The sequence below is a fragment of the Mycotypha africana genome, assembly GCF_025528875.1.
Source record: "Mycotypha africana strain NRRL 2978 chromosome Unknown BDF20scaffold_3, whole genome shotgun sequence".
Taxonomy (NCBI): Eukaryota; Fungi; Mucoromycota; class Mucoromycetes; order Mucorales; family Mycotyphaceae; genus Mycotypha; species Mycotypha africana.
In genome coordinates this window covers 2,432,435-2,458,091 of record NW_026515727.1, presented here as the reverse complement: position 1 = coordinate 2,458,091, position 25,657 = coordinate 2,432,435, and the positions used below count along the sequence as shown (strand labels likewise).

General features: G+C 36.5%; 4 protein-coding genes across 4 annotated transcripts; 3 read left to right on the top strand and 1 right to left on the bottom strand.

Moving 5' to 3' along the window:
* Positions 1–18,086: 18,086 nt before the first annotated feature.
* BDF20DRAFT_816269 (uncharacterized protein) lies at positions 18,087–19,739 on the top strand (the record flags this gene model as incomplete). Its single annotated transcript, XM_053077137.1, is given in 3 exon segments — positions 18,087–18,231; positions 19,362–19,573; positions 19,587–19,739. Coding segments are annotated over 3 exon segments (510 nt in total), but the record flags the coding sequence as incomplete, so codon positions are not given.
* Positions 19,740–19,897: 158 nt separating this feature from the next.
* Positions 19,898–21,383, top strand: BDF20DRAFT_409404 (N-terminal glutamine amidase-domain-containing protein). The gene is made up of 6 exons (XM_053075396.1): positions 19,898–20,102; positions 20,245–20,483; positions 20,548–20,601; positions 20,679–20,713; positions 20,772–20,946; positions 21,045–21,383. The coding sequence occupies exons 2-6, from the start codon at positions 20,265–20,267 to the stop codon at positions 21,216–21,218; spliced, it is 657 nt and encodes a 218-aa protein (XP_052938592.1). The 5' UTR covers positions 19,898–20,102; positions 20,245–20,264; the 3' UTR covers positions 21,219–21,383.
* Positions 21,384–21,790: 407 nt separating this feature from the next.
* Positions 21,791–22,426, top strand: BDF20DRAFT_816420 (putative methyltransferase-domain-containing protein; the record flags this gene model as incomplete). The annotated part of the gene is made up of 2 exons (XM_053077146.1): positions 21,791–21,844; positions 21,881–22,426. The coding sequence occupies 2 exons, from the start codon at positions 21,791–21,793 to the stop codon at positions 22,424–22,426; spliced, it is 600 nt and encodes a 199-aa protein (XP_052938591.1).
* Positions 22,427–22,815: 389 nt separating this feature from the next.
* BDF20DRAFT_817140 (uncharacterized protein) lies at positions 22,816–25,492 on the bottom strand (the record flags this gene model as incomplete). Its single annotated transcript, XM_053077227.1, has 7 exons — positions 22,816–23,085; positions 23,139–23,225; positions 23,293–23,348; positions 23,441–23,522; positions 23,594–24,465; positions 24,550–25,150; positions 25,208–25,492. 7 exons carry the CDS (start codon positions 25,490–25,492, stop codon positions 22,816–22,818), a joined length of 2,253 nt encoding a protein of 750 aa, XP_052938590.1.
* Positions 25,493–25,657: the final 165 nt, after the last annotated feature.

Below are 25,657 nucleotides of genomic sequence, written 5' to 3'. Positions count from 1 at the left end.
TCAGATTTGTTGCCAGTGATCATGTTGATTTTGTCATATATGACTTTCCTAAACTGCTTTGGTAAACTGTTAAAGAATAACATCACAACCAACTTATTATCATTAACTTCCGTAAGCTCGTCAAAAAGATTTGTGAATCGGTCAACATAGTCCACGAAATCTTCATCAAATGTTGGTGATATACGAAGTAACCGTAATCCCTTTTGAAAGTTGGTTGTCTGTATATCAAACCTTTCAGTGATGAGTCGCTTCACTTGCGTCCAAGTGAGCTCCTCCTTCTTTTTTTCTATATTTTTCTTGTACCAACTAAAAACTAAATCAGGACATGCTGTGAATGACATACGTAATGCACTAAACCAATTATGTTCAATAGACTCATCTGTCATAAAATGAGTGAAGACACTTTCAAAAGTATTGAAAAATGCTTCTAATGATGGATATGATGTTCCATTGTCATTTTTCTTTGGGTCACCATTCTTGTTATTATGGACAAGGGTGGCGTCAATGCTGGTAATTCTGAAGTGCGGTATAACGCCCACAGGAATTGACTTTTTCATCAGATTGGTTGATATACCTTGCTGATGATCAGCATGGGCAGTAGGCTTAGCGCCTCCCCCGGATTGCAACATGTTATATTGTTGCAACAAGTCATTGCGTTGCTGCGTTAATATTTGCAGCTTCATGCTGGTGCTTTTTATATCAGCATCATTTATAGCATCACACAATTTTTCATTCAGTTGCATGATTTTTTTGTTGAGTACTGATATGTTACTCTGTATGTTGACAGTAACGTCTAAAACCTCTTTTTGAGGCTTAGCATTTTCTTCGACAGGGCTAGTTGCATTATCTGCATCACCCATGTCAACATCTTCCATGAGATCTTTCTCAATCTCTTCTTCCAACGTGAGTTCGAAGTCCAAAGGATTTTCGCTCCCACGCAGTTGTTGATCAATGTAGAACAACTTTGGTGAAGGTCTGCGACCAGAAGCAACGTCAACAAAGTTGGGTCTTTGATCCCCACTTGAAATGTTGTTGTTGTTGTTGTTGTTGTTACGTTCGGTGTTCATCGAAAAAAATGTTGTATTTGCTTATTTAAAAAATTGATAACAGTTGTAAGTCGATGACTATGAACTTAGGTGTCTTTATTATTCTTCAGATGAAGTAGAAGGATTATTTACTTTGTGAGGTTTAATGGGAATTATATTATTTGAGGACGCGTATGCTAGTCACTAATTTCAGGTTCAGATGCTTATTGGGTGATTATTATACTTAGGCCTATATCTTGTTCTATGTTGTACATAACCTATATTAGATGCAATATAGATAGACCGTGGTAGAATGTATTCTCTACCTGGTTGTACGTACTCGAGTATTGTAGTTATTATCTCACCAAACACGTCACTTCTTCTTAATGCCCGATTGAAAGTTCATCATCTTTAGGATTTTAAGGCATGCAGAGTAACCAATGTTGTATCCAACACCTTCCAGATACTTATGAACGTCCTTGGCAGTTCTAAACTTACCCAAAACCAGCTGCTTGCGGATGTAACTACGTGCAGTAGTGCTTATAATAGGCTTGCGACCAGGTGCACCACAAGTCAAATCGGGAAAAAACCTCCTTTTATAGTCGCCAATGGTGCTTTTTTTTAGACCTGGAACACGTTTCATGATGGTAGAGTAGGAGTGACCAGCCTGCAGTAACGACTTGATGTTATTTTGGACGTCTAGAGGTGATGTTCGAACCATGGTTGTTAGGTGAGATGTAAAAAAAGAATGTAGATGAAAGGTGGAACCAGAACTGAAAAAGTGAGTTCTTTTATATTATTGTAGGTGTAACAAAGATAGATACAACTCATTATTACAGATTATGACTCACTCTGACCCATTTAGAAGTAGTAACACAAGTCTTTTTAACGAGATTAGCAAAATTATACCTACCCTGAAAAATGGTCCGGATGGAGACCTTCGCTTGGAAATGATTTTGAGGAACCGATATCCAGTAAAATTCCTTCAACTTCTTACACAGAATAAAACAACGTTTTTTATTTCACGTTAATTGACCCAGAATTCATCAAGTAACACCTAAAAAACGTAAAAGTTGTAAAACATCCGGACCATTTTTCCACCAACTGTATCTTCCATTTAGTCTTACGGGTCGAACTTTAGGTAGTTCGGTACATTATTATACACTTAAACAGTGACATATGTGTTACGTCTTGCTGTGACTTTGGATATCGTCCAAAATGTACAGCGCAGTTTCGACCCGGATTACCTACGTCACTTTATATTCGTATCGGACTTATTTATGATTCTTATTTACAGTAGATTTCATTTTGTTCTCGTGATGTCGCTTGACTTGAGCGTAGTTTAAATCATTCTTTTATAAATATCTTAATTTTCGTAAGGAAGATGAAGGGATCTTTATCTAATAAATTACTATTACCTATACTACAGTATACACTTGAAGTCTTGAACCAACTTCAATTTTCCATTTACACAAGAATTAACGTCATTAATTGGCGAAGCTACCAGGGGGACAATACTCAAAAAAAAGGGGGAATTATACTCGTTAAAGGACATCCTACTCGTTAAAGATATTCATTGTAACTTGAACCATGGAAGGGAATCAAAGTTTGGACAGCAACGTAAAAGGAAAAATGAAAACAATGAGTAACAACCCAGGTGTTATGAGTAACTTAATACAAGCCTGACATCTTTACCGGTGAAAATACTAAGGAGAATGCATCAAGATGGTTAAAACAGATAGATCGTATACGTATTGGTCTTAGTATTAGTGATGAAAGGACGTTATTGTTGGCTGGGAATCATTTACGAGGAAAGGCAGAAGAATGGTGGTGTCTAAGAGAAGATAACATCACAAGTAGTTGGCAAGAATTTAAACGAGAGTTTAAAAACATGTTTGCTATAACTGATGGTCATATTGATCTTTGGTGGAGTGAATTGGAAAACTTGAAACAACAAGAAAATCAATGCGTAACTGACATTAAATTTAAGGTCGAAGATTTATGCAATCGTCTCCAAATCGGGGATTATTCTTTGAGAATACGTTATTTTAAAAAGGAACTACGACAAGATATACACTATGAACTCGATCGGTTTCCTCCTCCTGATGTGTTTTGGAACGGAATAACAGTGGAAGCTGAACGTCTTGAAACAGTACATAGAAAACATGGAATCATAAATTATGACGGCATAATCAATATGAATAATACAAACAATAAGGCCGTGGTACCCATTACTTATGCTCAATCAAGTGCAACAGGAACAAGTGATGGTGATATTAGTACAACCTTAAGAGAATTGTATACTGCTATGGAAAAATTGAATCTATCTACAGTATAACCGGTCAATCCGCAATTAACAATAGATACTGTATGTAGCACTGGGAGGAAGAGTACCCTTGGATCAGAATAATTATACAAGAAACAGAGGGATGGGAAAACGTTTGAATGATAATCATAACAATAACAATATACAATGCTACCATTGTGAAACTCTGGGTCATAAGGCATATCAATGCCCTCGAAAACCTTATCATAACAACGATGAACAACCATCATATTCTCCTAATCAGGGAAAAGATTTGGGACGACAGTAGGCGAACGTACTGCTGTCGTCCAGCCCATAATGAATAACGTTCCAAATAATTACAATCCAAATATACAACAACAAAACGTAATAAATGAATCAAAACAGAAAAATAGAATAAATTACAGTACGTCGACATAATACAACCCCCCAGTAAACATAGTGAAGTTTCACCTATGCCCATATACGCGGTTGAAAAACGTCCTGCAACAAATAATCATGAACGACCTATCAAAAATGGAATAAAAAAAAGGAAAACCAAACATAAATGCTACCGTAACGCCAATGTCTGATTCGGAAATGAGAATCCCTATGCAGGAAGCAACAGATAAGGTTGACCCTAATGTGGATGCCGCTTCTAATATTGCTGTGTCAGGTGGAAAACTTAAACTGAAACGACTCCGAGCACCGCCAAGGAGATTAGCTGTGTATACGAATAAGAATGGGAACATCTGGGATGAATTAGATCGCCTTAATTCGAATACATCTGTTAAAAATAGAATTATACTGTATACTGCAACACGAATATATGTGATTAGACTCAATTAACGTTATCTTAATAGTGGCCAGAAATGCTCCAGTAAGCGGGAATGGTCGAAAGAAACTAATAGAAGTTCCTATCGGCATAGAAACTGTTAATCAGTATAAGAAAGCCTTGATATATCTATATGGTTTTCAATCTGAACATCGAAGACTGGAGTGGCCATCTCCCAACAAGACAAAGCAAATAACTGATCTGATAAAGAAGTATGAAAATGATTTGATTTACGATCAAGTGCAAACCAACGTGGATAGAGCTGCCCATTGTATTATCCGTGATTCATACAAATCCGGCGAATTTATTAGAATATTGAAAAGCTTATGGGTCTCTGAAAGCCAAACAGCCTTGCGTGAGATGTTCTCCATTTCGTTGCGCCACCATATGCTACTTCGGGATCAAGACCCCAGAAATTTAAACTTTGCTGACTGTTTCTGTACTATCATACCAAAGAAACAGCATAAGGGGATTCAACAGGCTGTAGCTTTGGTGTTTAGCTTAGACAAAGGCAAGACACTCAAAGAAGGAGAAGTAAAATTTGCTTGTGCAATTAGCCATGAAAACCTCTTCAGATGTCCTTTCAGTGCTTTTGCTTTTTTCATGTTTAGTTTGCTTCAGGTAACTCATTTGCCCACAAGAGTTTAGTATCAAGTTAGAAGGAGCATTAATCCATTTCTTTCAGAACAACGGTGATTTCTTGAAGGAAGATAGGTGGCATAATTGGAAGGTTTTGCGTGGACGTGGCAGCCCAGAGAAAAGTTTGAGTGGCGTTTCGCAATGGAAAACTGCAAAACAAGCGCTTTTAGATGAAACAATCCATACAACTAGAGTGACTCACGGTGGACGCCATGCTGGTGCAATGGAGGCTGAAGCTCTAGGTATGCCTATTGATTTAATCAAGCGTGGTGGAGGATGGAAGGATCGTCTTGGCCGATTGGAGACTCATTACCTCGGAAAACTTCCATCACAGTTCGGAAGAGGTATGGCCGGCTTCTGGGATAAGCCTTTCGGATTAGAAAGAAACAGCGTATCACCGCCCATTGAACTGCAACGAATGATTTTCCCTTGGATTGAGTATTATTTTGGAGAAAACAACATTGAATGGATGGCTGTATGTGAGCGAGAAATGAAAGAAATTGACGAGAACGAAGATGAGGAGGATAACATGGCCAATGTAGAAATCAGTGAAAATTCATTGGAACTTGTAGAAGAGAATGGAATCATGGTGTCTCGAGAAAGATGAAGAAAGGGAAAGCAACGAGCAGTTCAGAGCAGCTTAGACACAGCAAAAAGAGGCTTTTTACGACTTTTGATCAGATGGAGAAGGATAATTGTTGTATCCAAGATACAACTATACGTCTTAAACTACAGAACGACTTCAGTACCTGCTTGACAATCTGATACACATCTACTTTGACACCCGCTTGCGGCTAAGATCTTATCATTCTCATGATAGTTTTAGTTCAGTTGTATTAATAGTTGAATACTCGTTAATAACGCCGTTTCTCATATAAAAGTATCATTTCAACAAACTTGAATAAAGAGTATCTTTATTGTGTCTGGTCATTTTACTGTCTTATTTTATTTTTATATAAGCCTTTCAAAGTAACTGGATATATCACATTAGATACAAATATCAACAACGATATGCCTCAAGCATCTACCTTTTCTTCTGCTGTTCAACCACAATATACTGTATCTAACCATTATATATGCATATCTTGCAATAAATACATGTATTACGCATCATTAAAACAAAAAAAGCCTTACTCAGTCTGTCAAAAAATAAAGTATTATATAGTAAAAGATAGGAATATAAATGGTGGTATCAAAAAACCTAAAAGTATATCGTATAGATAGTCATGCAAGATAGTTACTGTTGGTCTCTAATGTCCAACATGATATCAAAGCCAATGATGTTTTTTTTTTCTGGCCCTGCGGGGTACTCAGTATATGATTTCCGGTATTTGCGTGATTTTATCTAAAAATGGAAGGATTACTATAAGTAGTAGTTTTTCAACTACTCAAGCCTATAGGCAAGGCATTTATTTTATTGGCTGTCCTTTTTAGGAACAGTTTAGTTTTTATACCGTTACAATATATTCATTTTCGTTTAGAACGAGATAAATTATAATCTTTCCAGTAATACTAAAACTGTGTATCATCTGCCCTCAAATACGACAGCATTTAATCGTTTAAAGTCAAAATGGTCAACTTGCGATGTGACACAATGATCACGGGTCTGAATAACGACGGGAATGGCCAAGGAATGTCTGAAAAATGTTAGGATCACTTTAGTGTACTCCTAACTAAGCAATAAAAGATTATGTATACTTTTGCAGGAGTCATCTTTTTTTAGACAAACGCTATGAGCATGGTGTCAGCCGATCGTAAATCTAAGGGGTGTATCGTGAATTTGTAAGTAAAATGTGTATTATTTTACAAAAATAAACATGTTTAATAATATTTGTAAATTAAAAATAAGTTAAATTATAATTATATAAATATTTTGTGTCTAATGTTTTTATAGTTTATATAATACACAACATATTGCATAGGTACGTTGTATGCAGAGGTTTATAATGTTGGCATAGGTTTGTAGTTACTGGTACTGTAAGTGAGGAGTTTCAGATCCTTGTTCAATGACAGTTTACTGATATGAGCAATTATCATCTTTTTGAGCTACAGTAGTAGCGTCTCTGTTTTCTCTGCATTATTGTCAATTAGAGTTTTATTGATAACAAAGAAGATATAGTTGAGATTTTATGCTTAACTTGTCTTAAATAGTGCAAGTTCTGACCTCTAATTCATATAACAATCTGAGAAACAATCCAGATTTACTGCCTTTACCAGTTATAGTGTACTGGAACAAATAAGATTCCAGGCACACTGTGATGTCCTCTATAATTACCTAGGCTAAATATATGTAATTATTCACCTAAACAACATTACATGTATTTTCTTATCTGCCCAAATGAGATATTCTTAAGTATTTGATAGACCAAGATAGAACGAGACCGAAAAAGTCAGATAATTTTTATTTCAATTTTGAGAACATGAAGGCTTTATATATTCTTCAGAGAGTTAGCTGAGCTTATAGAGGATGTTAGGAAGATGTAGTTACAACCAATGAGTACTAATGGATCTAATGAGAGATTAGTGAAGGCGTGTTCTTACACTGTTATGGATCTGATACCAGTTTGACTTGTGAACAATTGCTTAATTGACAATTCAAGTCTAGGTTGACAGCCGTTTATGCTGTGTTTAAATTAATTAATTCTCACTCGTGTTTCGATACCGTAGACAGTTGTCGGGACATGACACCATATTTATTTACAAGGTCTCAGACATGCCTTTTCCCCAAACAAATTACTTATTTCAAAAGATATAAAAGAGACCTGAACATTAACTCGAAATAAAGACAATTAAAGATCTTTTTACAGTCTCGCTACTTAATTTAGTCCACTATAATCCTAATTGATAAGATTCACACACACTGGGACAAATAAGGTTTCATCAGGCACTCTTCAACCTTACTGGTAATCTAGATATCTCAGTGGCATTTTACAATTCATTAGCAGGAACAATATTACTCGGTTGTCACTACTACTTTCTTAATTCCACTTTAAGCTCAGTTCAACCTTCATATAAAAGACCATTCAATTTCTAAACCAAAATAAAATCATCCAAGAACTATTGTTCGGTCTCGCTGACTCACTCAGTCTCTACATTTAAAAACTTACGAAATTATTGTGGTATTCGCTAGTTTTAACTATAAGATAAAAAGTAAAGAATAACACAAGAGAAAATAAACACGAAAGCCTAACGAAATCAAACCACCGTCTTTATTTCTCTTTCCAAAACAAATTAAAGAAAAAGAAAAGAAAACTAAAATTACTGCTATTAATAAAGACTTAGTATTGTGTTTGCTGTCTACGAAATGATTGTAGCAGGATCTATAGCTGACACTGATGTATTATGGTCAGATAATACTCAGTGAATCAGAGGTTTCCGTAAAAGAATAGGTCTTCCCTTTACAGTATCTCATCTATTCAAGCTATTATTCAACTTATTGTTCCTTCACTTTAACTCTTCACCTCCTGTCAAGATTCAGAAGACTTCAACGGAGACATCGGCAGAATCAAGGAATAGTTTATCCTGCCGTCCCGTTAGCTATAATGAATCTGCCGAGATACGGGTCAAAGGAATCTTTCATCAGATCAACTCACTTACCTCCATTTACCGATCCAATCGGTCAAGGCACCGCTCTGTCACGATTAACCGTGCTGTAGCAAGTGGGTATGTCGTTTCTTTTATCATCAGGTCATCTTGTACCTAAGGGTCCCGATAGAAAAAGTTTTTTACAATATCCACAAATATAAATAGAAGTACTTTTTTCCTACATGGTTTTTGTCTTCATTCTTCATCTGAATATTCTAATCAATAAAAGAAGATAACTTGGTTTTCACAGATTTCCTTTTGTTTTCGTTTCTTTCTCTGTTCTTACTATAACATATACAACAACCTTCAACTACGGGAGTCGGATCAACTACCATGGAATTATCCTCGTGTTGAACAGCAGCAGAACTGGATTCCTGAAATGACGGGGTAGTGTTGTGTACTGTACGTATGTGTAAAGTATAACAGTAGAAAGAATAGAAAGACAAAGAGAAAGTCTGTTGTATATGGTAGAAATAGATCACAATAGAAAGAAAACAAAAAGGAAATCTGTGAAGACCAAGTTATCTTCTTTTATTAAGTAGAATATTCAGATAAAGAATGAAGACAAAAACCATGTAGGAAAAAAGTACTTCTACAGTGACTCACAAAAGTGTTACAATGTTTTTAAAAATTTTAATTTTTCGACTTTTTCATGCATTCTTCCCCTTGAGCACATACTTAAGCACTGATTTTTTTTTGCGATATGGAAAGTAGTAGTTCTAAACTATTCAGTGATATAGCTTGTGTTAGGATTCATATACATTTGCTTGAGCACATTCGACATTCTAATCGCTCATCTCGACATTCGCAATCTGTAGAAATTCAGATGGTTGAAATGATGAATGTTTACAGAGCCTTCTTTCCCCAGGATTTTTCGAATTTATTGAGTTTCAGCAATCTATCAGGGGTCAATTTAATGTTGAGTATCATGTTTTGTCAAACTTGTACCTTTTTGCTTTTCGATTAGCTACATTACTTTACCCATTCACAAAAACCGCAACATTAGACAAATCTCAACATGCGTCCCGTACCTTACGATAAAAAAAATGATATTTTAGCTAGACTGCGTACAGGAGAGTCTCATAGAAGTATCGCCAAAAGTTTAAAGGTATCCAACGTCACTGTTGGTAGAATCGCTAAAGCTAATGACATTGCATGCAACGAAAAGACCGGCCGTCCTAGGTTAATCTCGGATCGTCTCGAGAGAATGATCGCAAGATCGTTCTACTTAGGGCAGTTTATAACAGCAGTTGATGCTGCCAGGAACCTGCGGGGTCAAGGAGTAGATATTTCTCCACAGACCATACGTAGGGTCCTGAAAAGATCCGATTTCGATTCAAGGATTAGAAAATCAGCATTGCCATTAACGAATGATCGAAGAAAGGATCGGTTGAAATGGGCGAAAGCCCACAAACACTGGACGGTTGATGATTGGAAGAAAGTCGTTTTTAGCGACGAGACCAAAATCAATCGTCTTGGATCGGATGGGAAACAGTGGACTTGGGTAAAGAAGGGAGAACCCCTCAAGGAGCACAACGTCAACTACAAGTATAAAGGCGGAGGTGGCAGCCTCATATTGTGGAGCTGCTTCACTCAACATGGTCCTGGCTTCATTGCCAAGATACATGGGGGAATGGACTCGCAATTATATTGCGAGATTCTGAAAGGCGACTTCATGGATACATTAAAGGATTATGGCCTGAAATTGAAGGACGTTATCCTTCAACAGGATAATGATCCTAAACATACGTCCCAATATACCAAAAAATTCTTTAAAAAGCACAAGATAAATGTTCTAGATTGGCCTTCTTATTCACCAGACTTGAACCCAATCGAAAACTTACGGTTTTACTTGAAGTGCAAGCTAGCTGCTTATGACACCCTACCCAAGAATATGGACGAACTCTGGCAAAGAGTAGGAGACGTACTGTATGGTACAATAAAGTTACAGCCGATTTATGCCTAAAACATATCGAAAGCATGCCAAAAAGAATTGAAGCTGTTATAAAAGCCAAAGGTGGTCAAACAAAGTACTAACTGCACGTTTAAATAAATCTGACTATCGCAAAAATGAAAATTTTACGCATATGCAAATTAAGCTCTATAGTTCAAGTAATTCCAAAGAACGCTAATATGTTTGAAAGTTATATAATTAGAAACCCAACAATATATACTTTCTAATGATATTAGTTTGGAGGGGGGTTTATTAATCATATCAGGTGCAATAGTGATTTGAATTGGAAATTTGTTTGATTTTGTAAAACATTGTAACACTTTTGTGAGTCACTGTATTTATATTTGTGGATATTGTAAAAAACTTTTTCTATCAAGACTCTTAGGTACAAGATGACCTGATGATAAAAGAAAAGACATACCCAATTGCTACAGCACGGTTAATCATGCTAGAGCGGTGCCTTGACCGATTGGATAGGTATAAGATGATAAGTGATGAGCTGATCTGGCTATCGATTCCTTTAACCGATACCTCGGCAGATTCATTACGACTAATGGGACGGATAGGATAAATTATCTTTAAATCTGCCGATATCTCCATTTCAGTCTTTTTGAGTTCTGTCAGAATGTAAAGAGTTAAAGTAAGGGATCAACAAGTTAGATAATAGCTTAAGTAGATTAGATTTATGTATTGTGGTTTGATCTGCTAAATAAAGTTATCTGATTTAATCAAATCCTTATAGTGCAATCGACGTCTCAGACTTTTACTATAGTATATTTGACATTTTTTTTAATTTTTTTGGCATAGTTTTGTGACTTTTTTGGAAGTTTCTTAATACTGTATTATTATCATAATTATCTATCTAATACACTTGCTGTATGATATCCTTTTAGACATACTATATTATATAATTGTTGTGTATTAAATAAGTCAGTTTATAGACGTAACTAGGTCATTATAGAAGCAGACTGCATTTTTGAAATACATTTAATATGGTCCTTAAGATTATCTTTTTTTAATTATATGGAATATTCAATTTTAGATAATATTAATCTTTTAAAAATTTCTTCCATAAGTTATATTCCCTATTTTTTTTACGCCATTGATATTCTTTCAAATATAATAATATATCTTTTTTATTTCTATTCCTTGGGATTATACTTTGTTTTAAACCATTCCATGTACCTTCAATTGTGTTTGTATGTACACCTGTCTTAGGGTCTTTAAAATATTTGGAATGATTTACTGTCATATGTTTGTACCCTATATTATTTAAATTATTATATCCTTTCCATAAATCTGTATATATTATGGTACCCTTTTTTACATATCTTTTTATTATTAAATCTATATTATCAATATTTCTATCTTTAATGGGTACTAAAAATAATTTTTTATTTTCATTTCTAATTTTATTTTTTAATATACTTCTTTCTATACCTCCAATAATCCATGCACCATCTACTTTGTGACCTTTATGATATTTTCTTTTAGCAATTTTAGTCTCATCAATTTCAACTATTCTATTTCTACCTCCAATTTTAATATTTCTATTATTTAATAATTGTTTATTTTTTATATGTTTTCTAAAGATTTTATTATAAGATGATACAGTATTTCTACTTACTTGTAAACTTGATGCTATAAATGATGATGGAACTTTCCCTAGAAATAAATATAATATATGTAACTGTTTATTTAATGGCAAAGTTAATTTATTGAAGATTGTTCCTCTTAATGGTGATATTGCTTTTCTACACTTATAATATCTACAAACGTATAATTTCTTATTCAAATTTAACTTAGTTTCATGATCACATTTATCACATTTTGGAAACTTATTGACATAATCATGATCTATCAAATATACTAATGCTTCTTTCTCATCTTCAAATATTTTTCTTAGAGATTTATAAGGTTCAATGAACATTTAATATATTTCTTTTTTTTTAAATTATAATTTCAATTTTGTATCAAATGCAGAAAACTATTAGTATGCTCGGAGTTTGAATATAGACTGTGAGAGTTCCTTTGCTATACATCCAATCAAATCCAAATATTATAATATCTTATTCCTAAATAAAGTCAATTACTAATACAATGTTGTCTCGGATATACAGATTAAATATTCTTCCGTGAAAGAAAAGAATTGTTCTGACAAATCTATCACTCGTGGTTATTCTAACCTTCATAAGGATCTGTAGTCTCTTATTTCAGTATTTTGTAATAATCCAAGAGTAATATGCTGTTGGATACAACAAAGGTGAAGCTTCTTTTGAGGCTTTTGTCCCTTCTGACACAACTGGGATGGTTAACTTGCCCTCTGCTGATTCGTCTTCGATACTGTAGTAGCCCTCAAAGAAGGCCTACATCAAATGGTTATGGAAAACCGTAACTTGTCTTTGCAGTTGCTTGCTAAACGTAACTTGCCGGAAGAGCAACAGTTACCTCTCCGTAATCGTTTGGCACAAAACCTAAGGGACATGGAGCAATTAGAAGCAATTTTATTAGCTCAGGATGCAAGGTGTACAGTATGACATTGTTATCTAGCTCAGAGTTGTCTTCTCCCTCTGTTTCTTCAGGAAATAGTACGTCTTCTGTCAGCGGTCAATCGTCTGCTGATATATCCTTGTCTTCGACTGACAGTAAGCCTGCTGTTCAAAAGGCGGTAGTCCCTAATGAACTTCCTCTTTTTCAGTGGAGTGCTCGCGTCTATGACAATAAACTTTTTGTCTATGAGGATATTGAGGATTGTCTTCAGAAATTTGAAGATATTTTGGATACATGGCAACTTCCCCTTGAAGATCACTGGTATCGTCTTGTCCGCAAATGCCTTACCAAGGAAATGCGCGACTGGCTTCGTTCGTTTGTCAATCAACATTCAGAAGAATCTTCATGGTCTATTTTCGTAGATGAATTTAAAAAGGAGTTTGGTCCTGCTGCTGAGGTTGAACGCTCCAAGGCGACATCAGAATTGATGACCTTGAAAAACATTCATCTGAAACTATGCGCGATTTTTGCAATCGCTTCAAGAAGCTTCGTAAGAAATCAGGTGTCAGTGACAAATCTGTGCTGTTGAACTCCTTCAACCGTGGCTTGGAATCCCAGTTCTTCCAAGGTCTCTCATTTTCGCTCAACTTGGCCAATGAACGCCAACACAAGGATATCGACTTCGTTCTTGCTGCTGCTAAAACGTTAGCCATTCAACTCAATCAATGGGATGCGACTGATTTTGCTATTTCCGCTAGTGCTCAAAAATCAGCTGGTGACAAGCGTTCTTCTTCTTCTCTTGAAGATTATGAGCGTAAGTTCAAGAAATCCAAGGGTCGTTCAAGTCTGAGCTCGTCCAATGAACGTTACCAATATGATCATTCTCCCGTCGTCCGTTCTCCTAACGGTACCAATGCTAGCAAGTATGCTAGTGGAGGTAAAAGTAAAAGGCAAGGTGTCTATTGTACCTTCCATGAAGTCGATACACACAGTACGGCAGATTGCAAGGCTCTGAAGAAGCAGGCACGTCAAGAAAATAATCATCAATCACGTCGTCAACCTTGTTCCGTCTGTCGTGCTCCTGGCTCCTTTGAAGGTCATAAATGCCAATATGCCAAACGTTCTTCAGGTCACCGCCAGAGCTATGGTAATGGTGGTCCAGCCAAGGATTTAAAAGCGCGCGAAATGATCTTGAGTGCCATGTCTGATCCTGCCTTCCCCCGATCTCACCACGGTGCGTCTTCTGCTTGGACCAGCGTTAAGCAAACTGGTTTATCTTTGGATGCCATGGAAGTAGATTCTTATGAATCTGCTTCTGCATCTGATAATGAATCTTTGCAAGAGCGTGCTCAAGCCCAAGAATGTAAGTACCATCAGCAATTCTCTGCTTTCCCGAGTAATAAGTCTAACCCACTTATTGTTCCTCTTGTTATAGAGAACATCGTAACATACTGTACATCAGTGTCAGCTATAATCCCGATACAATCATTTCGTAGACAGCAAACACAATAAGTCTTTATTAATAGCAGTAATTTTAGTTTTCTTTTCTTTTTCTTTAGTTTGTTTTGGAAAGAGAAATAAAGACGGTGGTTTGATTTCGTTAAGCTTTCGTGTTTATTTTCTCTTGTGCTATTCTTTACCTTTTATCTCATAGTTAAAACTAGCGAAGGGTAATTATGAGGATCCATTCGTAACACAAACTATTTCCTTTCTTGTAAATGATTTTATTCTAAAGAATATTTTTCTTTTTTTCTTTCCGTCTGGTGGATTCTTTGAATCCATAAAATTTTAATTTATTAAAATTTAATATTCTTTAAATTTCTTAACGGAATCTTTGATTCCTTCTGGTGGACCTTTGGTCCTATTTTTATAAAATATTAACGGTGTCTTTGACACCTTCTGTCGGGTCTGAAAGACCCTTCTGGAAAATTAACTTTGTTAATTTTTGGTACACCACTTGGTGTACTTTATTTTTTATAAATTAAAACGTATCCTTTGGATACTAAAGATTTTAATTTCATTAAAATCAGGAAAAACACAAAGTGTTTTTAAACCAGACGGAAAGAAAAAAAAAATGTTTTTTTTTATTTTCTATGATATGAAATCGAATGGAAGAATCAGTATCTAAATGTTCTGATAATTCAACTTGTTGAATAATGAAATGGTATCAGGTTATTAAGAAGATTCTGGAATGTAATATATTAGAAGGTAAGCTATCCATTGTGGATAGATGATATTATGGCAGCTACCGGCTATCGTGTGGAACACACTCCATAATAAATGAATAATACAGAATCAAGCTATACTCTGGGGTTGCGGGAAATAGCAACGTTGTTAATCAAAAAATGATAAATGAGAAACGGAAGGAAAAAATATATCTTCAATAAAAATTGTTAGAATAAATATTCTAGGTTTTATATTACCCAAAAACCCATAAACGCTAGAAGATGTTTTTTTTATTTTTTTTTTTTGTTTTTTTATTTTTATTTATCAGGAAAAATATTTATTTAATAGTATTTTATATTATGAACTATTAAACAGATTAGTTTATTGACATAATCAGGTCATTATGACTATGAATAATCAAAATACGTTTCATTATTACTTTTTATTTTTCTTATTTACAGAAATTCATTTTTTACTTATTTCAAAAATAATATTAATATTGATAAATGTTGTGTAACGAACTTATTGTCATATTTTGCCCTAGCGAATACCACAACCACCACCTCAGACCGCCACTCTTCCCTCCAACACTCCCTCCACTACCACTGAGCACCACCCTAAGATTCTTGCCTATGCTGATGACACATTGGTATTCGTTCATGACCAATAGGATTTCTGCCACCTACAGGTACAACAGGCCATTTCTCTATACAGTGCCGCCTTTAACACCCTCCTGAACTACCACAAGACTCACGCTCTATCTCTCTCAGGCTATCTGTGATATTCTTAGATATCAGGAGTTATAATTTAATTAGTTTTTAAATGTAGAGACTGAGTGAGTCGGCGAGACCGAACAATATACAGTACTAGCTTTCAAAGTCAATTTCTTGAAATGACAGTCACATTTTCAAAATAAAAAAAACTTGAATATTAAACTACATTTTTTAAGCTTTCGACTGATGTAACTTTTGTCTAATTTCATTGAGAATTGACCATACCATTGAAACAACTAACCTGTTGTACCAAACATGTGAACAGTTTTGTGAGTCACTGTAGTTCTTGGATAATTTTATTTTGGTTTAGAAATTGCCTGGTCTTTTATTGTATGAATGCGAGGTAGAACTGAGCTTATAGTGGAATTAAGAAAGTAGTAATGACAACCGAGTAATAGTGTTCCTGTTAATAAATTGTACAACGCTACTGAGATACATATCTGGATTACCAGTAAGGTTGAGGTGTGCCTGTTGAAATCTTATTTGTCCCAGTGTGCCTGGAATCTTATTTGTTCCAGTACACTATAACTGGTAAAGGCAGTAAATCTGGATTGTTTCTCCGATTGTTATGTGAATTAGAGGTCAGAACGTGACACTACTGTATCTTCAGCCTGAGTGGCAACAGTACTTCTCACAACACCACATTACTCAATGACACGATCGCTCATCTCCCACGCCCTTCACCTACTACCTAGGCTTTCCTCTGTAATGACTATGGACTGTGACAGAGGTGATGAGGACCAATTAGCAGAACAAGACTGTGGGGTTGGTGTTATTAACGTCTCTGAAGATAAGTTACAACGACAGAAGATAGTACTTAATAAAATAACGTTTATTAAACAGATACAGTATATAAAATTAATGTGGGGACAAGAAAGAACAAGGATAAAAACACTGAGGATGTTTTAACTACAGTGGTGAGCCATATTTATAATTTAAGAGGTGAAACCTCTCTAATGATTGAATTCGCCTAAGAGGCGTCATAACATCCTTTCTGTTCCAGTACTACACAACGCAACCTCACCTTTGATAGCCTTTACAACACTTTCCGTACCTCTTGTCAACTTGATACTCAACGTCAGCGCTCCACCCGAGGCCGCGCTACTGCCTTAAACACCCTCATATATTCTCAATCTTGGCAGGCCTTACGATTACCTATCTTCACTAAAACTCAATTACACAAATTACAAAGTCTTGTCATGTCTTTTATTATCTACCGTATCTTCCCTCAAATAGCTTCTTTAACACTCACTTTACCCCAATTCAAAGGTGGCCTTGGAATCCCTTAGTCCTATCGCTCAACAGCAAGCCCTACTATGGAGGTGGATTTCTCCCATGCTTCTCCAAAATGATTCAGCTATCCACTTTTCTTCTCCCTTTCATCTGCTCCATAGTACTCTACAATGGTTCTACACTTCAGAGACCTTCAACGACTATCGCTATTACTCCTACCACATTGCCGCACATATGTCTGGTTTCCTCATCGACCGCCTCCTTCTTGCCTTATCTTCGACATCTTTCATGCCTTCACAACGACTATCGACTGCACCATCTCATCCAATCTCGTAGAGTCGGATTCATGCCACCTCAACAGTTGTTCTACTTTATCTCTACCATTATTACTGTATATGTTATATCTGACTCCTCTCTTTCTACCTTTACTATTTCATAGTTTCTCGAAGACCATCCCGGGATCTCAAAGCTCCAGGTTATGGACGTTTTCACGTTTGACAGGCACTTCCTCAGACTTACTTAGATATGCTTACGAATTTAACATATTTTCTACTCTTTCTAAACTAGCCGCCTGCCATATATTGGCAGACAATTTTTTGCTTAAACCGATCCTCTACTACCATTGTCACATCACTCCTCAAACTCTCCCTGCCGTGTTTGGTGAGATAATAACTACAATACTCGAGTACGTACAACCAGGTAGAGAATACATTCTACCACGGTCTATCTATATTGCATCTAATATAGGTTATGTACAACATAGAACAAGATATAGGCCTAAGTATAATAATCACCAATAAGCATCTGAACCTGAAATTAGTGACTAGCATACGCGTCCTCAAATAATATAATTCCCATTAAACCTCACAAAGTAAATAATCCTTCTACTTCATCTGAAGAATAATAAAGACACCTAAGTTCATAGTCATCGACTTACAACTGTTATCAATTTTTTAAATAAGCAAATACAACACTCCCTTATTCGACTTTACCTGCGGCAGATTACTTTGATAACCAACCCCTGATCGATCAATTGTTTAACCCACCATCTAGCAATACCACCCATTCTTCCTCGTCACCGAAACACTTCAAGTCGCTACTACCACCTTCAACCGCTCTTCCCGATAATCCTATATTGACCAATCGCCAATGGAAAACATTTTGGGCACTCGCTATCCCACTTCACGCCCGCACAATTTGGTTGCGTCTTCTCCACAACAAAATACCTCATCGAACACTTATGTATGGTGTTGTATCCAACATCATATTACACGTAGATTATTACATAATACTAAATAAGAGACTACAGATCCTTATAATGATTGGTTTAATCTTGAGTGATAGCTTTGTCAGAACAATTCTCATCGATCCTGGAAGAAGATATCATCTATATGTACATCCGAGACATCATCATATGAATAATTGACTTGATTTAGAAAAAAAAAAAAATAGTATTCGGATTTGTATAAATCAGATAACTTTAATTTGCAGATCAAACAATATTGTCATGTCCCGACCACTGTCTACAGTATCGAAACACGAGTGAGAATTAATTAATTTAAACACAGCATAAACGGCTGTCATCTTAGACTTGAATTGTCGATTAAGCAATTGTTCACAAGTCAAACTGGTACCAGCTCCATAACAGTGTTAGAACACGCCTTCACTAATCTCTCATTAGATCCATTAGTACTCATTGGTTGTAACTACATCTTCCTAACATCCTCTATAAGCTCAGCTAACTCTCTGAAAAATATATAAAGCCTTCATGTTCTCAAAATTGAAATAAAGATTATCTGACTTTTTCGGTCTCGTTCTATCTTGGTCTACAAAATTACTTAAGAATATCTCAAATATACATATATCTTATCTATTCAAGCTACTATTTAACTTGTCGATGCCCTTACTTTAACTCTTTACATTCTGGCAAAATTCAAAAGACTTCAACGGAGATGTCGGCAGAATCAAGGAATAGTTTATCCTGTCCGTCCCGTTAGCTATAATGAATCTGCCGAGGTACGGGTCAAAGGAATCTTTCATCAGATCAACTCACTTACCTCCGTTTACCGATCCAATCGGTCAAGGCACCGCTCTGTCACGATTAACCGTGCTGTAGCAAGTGGGTATGTCGTTTCTTTTATCATCAGGTCATCTTGTACCTAAGGGTCCCGATAGAAAAAGTTTTTTACAATATCCACAAAGATAAATAGAACTACTTTTTTCCTACATGGTTTTGTCTTCATTCTTCATCTGAATATTCAATTACTAAAGAAGATAACTTGGTTTTCACAGATTTCCTTTTTGTTTTCTTTCTATTGTGATCTATTTCTACCATATACAAAATATCGTATCTTTCCTCAACATCGTCCAACGTCAGTATGTCGCCTATGCTCATCATCTATCCCCGAAACACTAGACCACTTCCTCTACGACTGCCCCTTAAGCATGAAGTTTGGTCGACTATCTTCCAACGCTACTATTCACCTCTCATCAACATTGATCGACCCAACTTCCTACAAATACTTCAAAATATTTGCCGGCTCACTTCCATTAATAACATTAGATTCCCTTCCCTCCCCTTCAACTCTTGTCACTATACGAGCTTTTTGCCTGCACCCTCTTGGGTATATGGCATGCCCATTGGGCCTTCATTTTTCACTCTACCCCTTTCGTGCCTACAAACGTGATTACATCCATCGCACGCATCCTGTCTCGTTTGGAAAACGAGGAGCTTTATAGTTCTGATATTCCATAACTACTTCTACTATCGACACCCTTTTATTTTATTTTATTTTTTATTCTTTTCTTTTCTCTCGGCATCTTGTATGTCAAGTCCTTCACTTCCCTCCTCTGTTGATGTGACATTTGAAAGACTCTAAATAAAACCGGAGTTGACTCCCTTTAAAAAAAAAACCAACTATTTACAAAAAAAAAATCCTGCTGCCATAATTAACAAGCCGCAGGAATAATCTTTCGGTTACGTCAAGTTTACACAAAGGCACCACATGTTGCCTTTCGCTTTGTGGAATAAAACCCAACATCTACGCTCTCACTATAACGATAGACAACTAGATAGTATAATCCACTTTGAACTCTTATTATACAATCAATAATTGTTGTAAGTTTAATACGCAACAAGAGTGTGAATGGCGTGCGGTTCTTGCCTATCTTTCTGCCTTGATAATTTAGGGCTGACGAATGAGCGAAGGGAAATCTACAAACACTAGGTTCAATAAATTTTGATTTGACTTTTTCAGTAGAGTACTGCAACTTTTACTTTATGGCTGCGAGACAACAATCTTCACAAAGCGGCAGAAGCATTTTTCCGACCTTCTCCTTTGAAGAGTTTCGATGTCTTGACCTCAGTAAGCAGGATCTGCTTTATACACCGTGTTACTGCGAGGAAAATATATATATGCTATGTAGAGAAATTCAACGCAGAGACTATAAGTTATTTAAAGGATGTTCAGTTATTTTCGTCAGCAACGAATTCAAAACAGTATGTTCGAAGATTGCCGATTCTGATTCTATTAGCTGTCAAAAACTAATGCGAGTTCTTATAGGTAGCGCTATGGCAACAACTTGCTGGTCATGGCGAAGAGCATGTCGTCATTTGGGTAATATATTGCGAAAGTTAAGATGATTTCTTAAGTCTCATTTCTTATTTCTCATTTGTCGTTCATATTTTCCTCAGGATTATCATGTGTTTCTTTATTACTGCAATGAGGAGTAAGTCCATTTCAGAAATGAAATCTTTGATTTTGAAGTTAAATGTCTCTACGAATAGTAAGTCGTTCGTTTACGACTTTGATACAACATTGCCTTTTCCTTGCCCAGCAGAGGTGTATATTTCTAAAACGTTCCAACCTAATGCAGCAGTTGACAAACGATACAGACCCAAGTTCAGATTGTTATCAGCTGAGGTTTACTTAGAGCACTTCGAATCTGACAGAAGTCATATGGTATGAGCGTAATAGTGAAGGAAAAGATTCGCTGCCTGTCAGTAGCAGGTGCTATGTGTAAGTCTATAGAAATTCATCAACTATTCATATTATTGTAGCTTAATGAAGATGGAATGTTTGTAAAACCCCCACCAGCTTATCCTCCAATAACTAAAGGTCTACATAACTTGAATAAGTACATCACAATGAATCCAGAAATGAATAACGCGGATGAAAGCAAGTATGGGAAAGTAGTCTCTTTCGAAGAGTTTTATACGACAGTTTGCACTTGATAAAGTATTGTGACACATGCTCATACACATCTCTTACGAAATATCAATATTTTGGTTCTACTTCACCCTCTTTTCGATAATGTTTGATAGCTTCTGCCAGAGCAGTCTCAGACACTCGATGCTGCATCAAAAATTGACCATTTAAATGGAGAACTGGTATATCGAATATGTACTTTTCTTTATATTCCTTAGGACATTCGGAATCTTGATGGATATCGATTATTTTCAATGTAAATGGTATCTACAGTAGTAATAGTAAGTTTCGATAGCACGTGTTAAAAGCATGAGTGTTGTAATACCTCCTTCTGAACATTCAAAATTGATTTTTGGGCTGTTGAACAAAGAGAGCAGTTGCTCGATGAAAATAATGTAAGGATTACTTTTCTGGCTGCAGACATAACTTCTGTCTTGGTATCTTAATGTTGAAAAGGATGCAACGGAGAAATCCATCTGCTGTTGGAAAGAGGACAGGGTGCAGAAAGCAACAATTCGAAGTCACAACGATGCACACATTCGAATGTCATTCAGCATTGATACACCTTTCTTTTTCGTTGATACATGATAAACAAAGAATGAGTAAAAAGAAGCAGAGGAAAAAGCTGCCGATCACCAGTTCTGTAAACACTGTAACGCCTACTAACGCTTTTCATAACAACCATAAGAACGATAAGGTCAAATTCAAACAGTCAAGAGTCGAAACAGCTCGACTCATTCGTCGTTTCCACGTCTTGAATAAGGAATTAGCAAAATGTCGGAAGCAGTCATCAACCTCACAGCGGGAACAGGAAATTCTACAAGAAATGGAAGCTATGGGAGGATTGGATTGGTATCAAAAGGCTTCTCAACTCGGTCAAAGTAAAAGACGAGGAGGTGATTCGTCAAAGTGGCTGATTCAAACTATGAAGGAGCGGTTGCCTTCGTTGTTGGAAAAAATAGAAAAACCACTCCATGTCCTAGACGTTGGAGCGGTGGCGCCTGACAATTATAAACTTTACAAAAGCTGGATACATGCTAGAGCTATTGATCTGAATCCACAGCATCAAGATATTGAGCAGCAAGATTTTTTAAAAATGAAGCCTCCAGAACAGAAATTTGACATATTATGTCTGAGCTTAGTTATTAATTTTGTGGGCGATCCAAGAGATCGAGGTAAGCTAGATATCTGCAAACCCTCGTATGCGATTGATGGAGGTAGATCTAACAAGTAGCATATTTTAGGGCGAATGCTGGTACATTCTAGACACTTCCTATATACACCTGCTCAGAAAGATCGATTCCATTACTTGTTCTTGGTACTTCCTTTGCCATGTATCAACAATTCACGTTATATGAGTCATCAGCATTTTTTGACTATGATGTCGTCCATCGGTTATACAAAATGTGTGCATTATCACTTCTCCAGTAAGCTCGCTTATTATTTATTCGAACTGACGGAAATGCCAGATGTTGGCAAGATAGAATGGAAAAAGAAAATATTACCAGGTCAAGAAGGAGGTAGTAGGAATAATTTTAGTATAGTGATTGGTTGAAATCTGTGAGCGAAAGCCTGTCACCGTCGACATGTGCTTCAATGCACCATTTCGCCTAGTAAAGCACCTTAGAAAGAATCTGCAGCATCATTATCATTAGGTAGAAAACCGCCGCCGTCTTCATCTGTATCATATTCCCCTTGTGACTTTTCCTTGTTTGCAGCGAATGTATCCCATCGTTCTTTCACGGATTGCTGCTCTTTATGTCCGCCATAATCACGATCTATTCTAGCATCTATCAATATACTCTTGATCAATTTTTTCCATCGTGCAATCGCCTCTTTTTCTTGTTTTTCGAAAGCTTTCATAGCCTTTTCTTTTTCCTGCTCCTCCCAAGCCTACAAAATGTTAATCAGCATTTCTACCAGGAAATCAATGTACTGATGTATACCTCTAATACAAGCCACTTATTCTCATTTGCTATTACTATTCCGTTAACCACAGGAACTGCTCTCATTTTATGAAACTCAAAGTCAACCTAGATTTAAAAAAACAAAATAATGTTAAGACAAATAGCCATCGCTTGAAAATCAAAGATGACTTACTACAGCCTCGGCATAATCTATTCCAAGTTTTTTAGCCACGCTAGCAATTCCTTTATCTAACGAAACAATAAATTCACAATTAGTAAACCCCCTTTTTTTTTTTTTTTTTATATATATACGAATTTGAAACACAAAAATAAACGTTTACAAGGTAAGTGTACTGCTCCTTCTGGCAGCATAGCTGGTGTGAACAGATCAATATTGTTATAGCTATTTTTCGGTATTTTGCCCTAGAATAAAGAGCATGCGTTGAGTTATCACGAATGGCTTTGTATTATTTTTCAAAGTAAAAGCATCTTACATCCTTCACTGGTGGAGCCTTATAAGGCTCCGTTTGCCATTCTCCGTAACATGCCACCAGTAAGTCTTCTCCAGTTTGTTTTGCCTGTTCTTTCAATCTTTTTTTTTCCATCGTCACTGCTCGTGCTTTCACCATTTTAACTGGCTGTTCACGCTCCATAATAACGCGCCCTATCTTATAGAACGCTTCTGCAGTTCGTACGGTTTTCACGTTCTGCCGTGGATAGATTGCCTCGCCTTTGATTTTGCCCAACACTTGATCCTTGGTTTTGGGATAGATAATTTCATAGGTAAGTAAATGTCGTTCTAGAGCATATAAAGGATGATCTTTGAAACCTGAAAAAACTGTAGGCATGACTTCTTTAGATTGATTCTGCGCAAACTCCTCCTGTTCCCTTCTGTCACGCTTCCTTTGTACACGACGGTGGCATAGCTGTGAAAGAAAAAGGTCTGACCATGAAAGCATCCCTGCTTCTTTCTCTCTTTTGGTCAATGATCGTTCCCGCGCAAAAACTGCCTTCTCATAACGAGCTGTGTAGCGACGAGTAACATCGGTCACTTGATTAGTTTGATCAAAAGCGAGGACAAATGATAATTGATAGTTGCGTGCCTTATGATTGGGTTCCATTAAGAGCGGTTGATCAATGAAGCCGCGTATAGGATCGACGCAGATCCACCGTTTCAATGTATCACAATAAACTTCGGCCCATACAGTAGGCGGTCTATTAGCAGCCTTGAAAGGGTCCCTTAGTAAAGTGTTGTAGTCAACCTGAGGCGTTGGAGCAGGCTTTCGCAAGTTAAATTTATTTGTGGTGCGTGCTTTCCTTTTTTCGTTTTTTAATTCTGTCGAAGATTCTTGACTGTTACTTTGCTCTTCCTCCTTTTCAAGTTTCCTTGTATTTTGGTTGGAGGCATTATTTACATCAACACCATTACTGCTTTTACTCGATGCAGAACTATTAGCTGGGGGTATTTTATACGGAACGGGTTGCAAAGAGCAAACCAAACGCACATCATCAAAAATCTCACACGCTCTCAACATAGCGACGAACAATTCTGCATTTGTATCTCTGGTTCCTTGGTTTATTTGTGCAAATTCTTCTTTGTCCTGTATAAAATCACCATTCTCATCAGAGCTACGCGCATCTATCCAATCTTTTAGGGATTGACAACCATTGAGATAAGTTGGATTATACGGAATTGTCAAAAGTCCTGGTCCCGTTATGACAAACCCATTCTCTTTGCGCCACCAGTCTACAAAAGCTTTAAGGAAATTTTTTGTATTTTTAATTTGACAGCGGCTGCGGCAAAAATGGGAAGGTATGATACTCTGACAGGCAGATTTGATTTGATTACACCAAATATTTCTTAATTTATAATGGGCAGTAAGGCAGACAACATGGCTATGATGAATCCATTCTCGTAGCTGTCGCTGGTATTCTCTTTCGTAGGCTGACATATTTTTTCTCGTTGTCGTTGGCCGGCTTTGTTGTTCCATTACAATTTCAACATCATTATATATTGGTTGATGCTCATAGTACTCATTTTCCAAATGTTCCTCCAAGTTAGAAGTTGACGTTGTAGGAGAAGTCGTCATAGCATCAGAAGTTGACACTCTATCACCTTCAGAAACTTCTATTGTCTCCCAGTCACATTCCTCTTCGTCATCTTCTTCGTCTTGGTCAGTATCTGTTCTACAGTTTAATGGTTTTTGTTGCGATTCAAACTCCAGATCTGTGCGATCGTTGTAGTCCGCATCTGTTGGCTCGTCATTTGTTTTCGCGATAGTGTCCTTTCCTGTTTCTACCTCGTCTGCTTTCGGTCGTTTGCTTTTTCTCTCACTCTCGTTTCTATTACTACTCTCAAATTTTCTTCTCCTTTTACGTAAAGTGGGTGCCATAGTAGTCGAATAATTGTAACAAGGGGAGAAGAAAAAAGCTGCGTAAAGGAAGAAGGCTGCCTTATGCATGATTTTAGGGTTACTTTAATTAAAGATCCGCTCGATCTGAATCACATTGATCTGTTTCGAATATGACAGCGGATTGATGCCATGGTATGGTCAGCT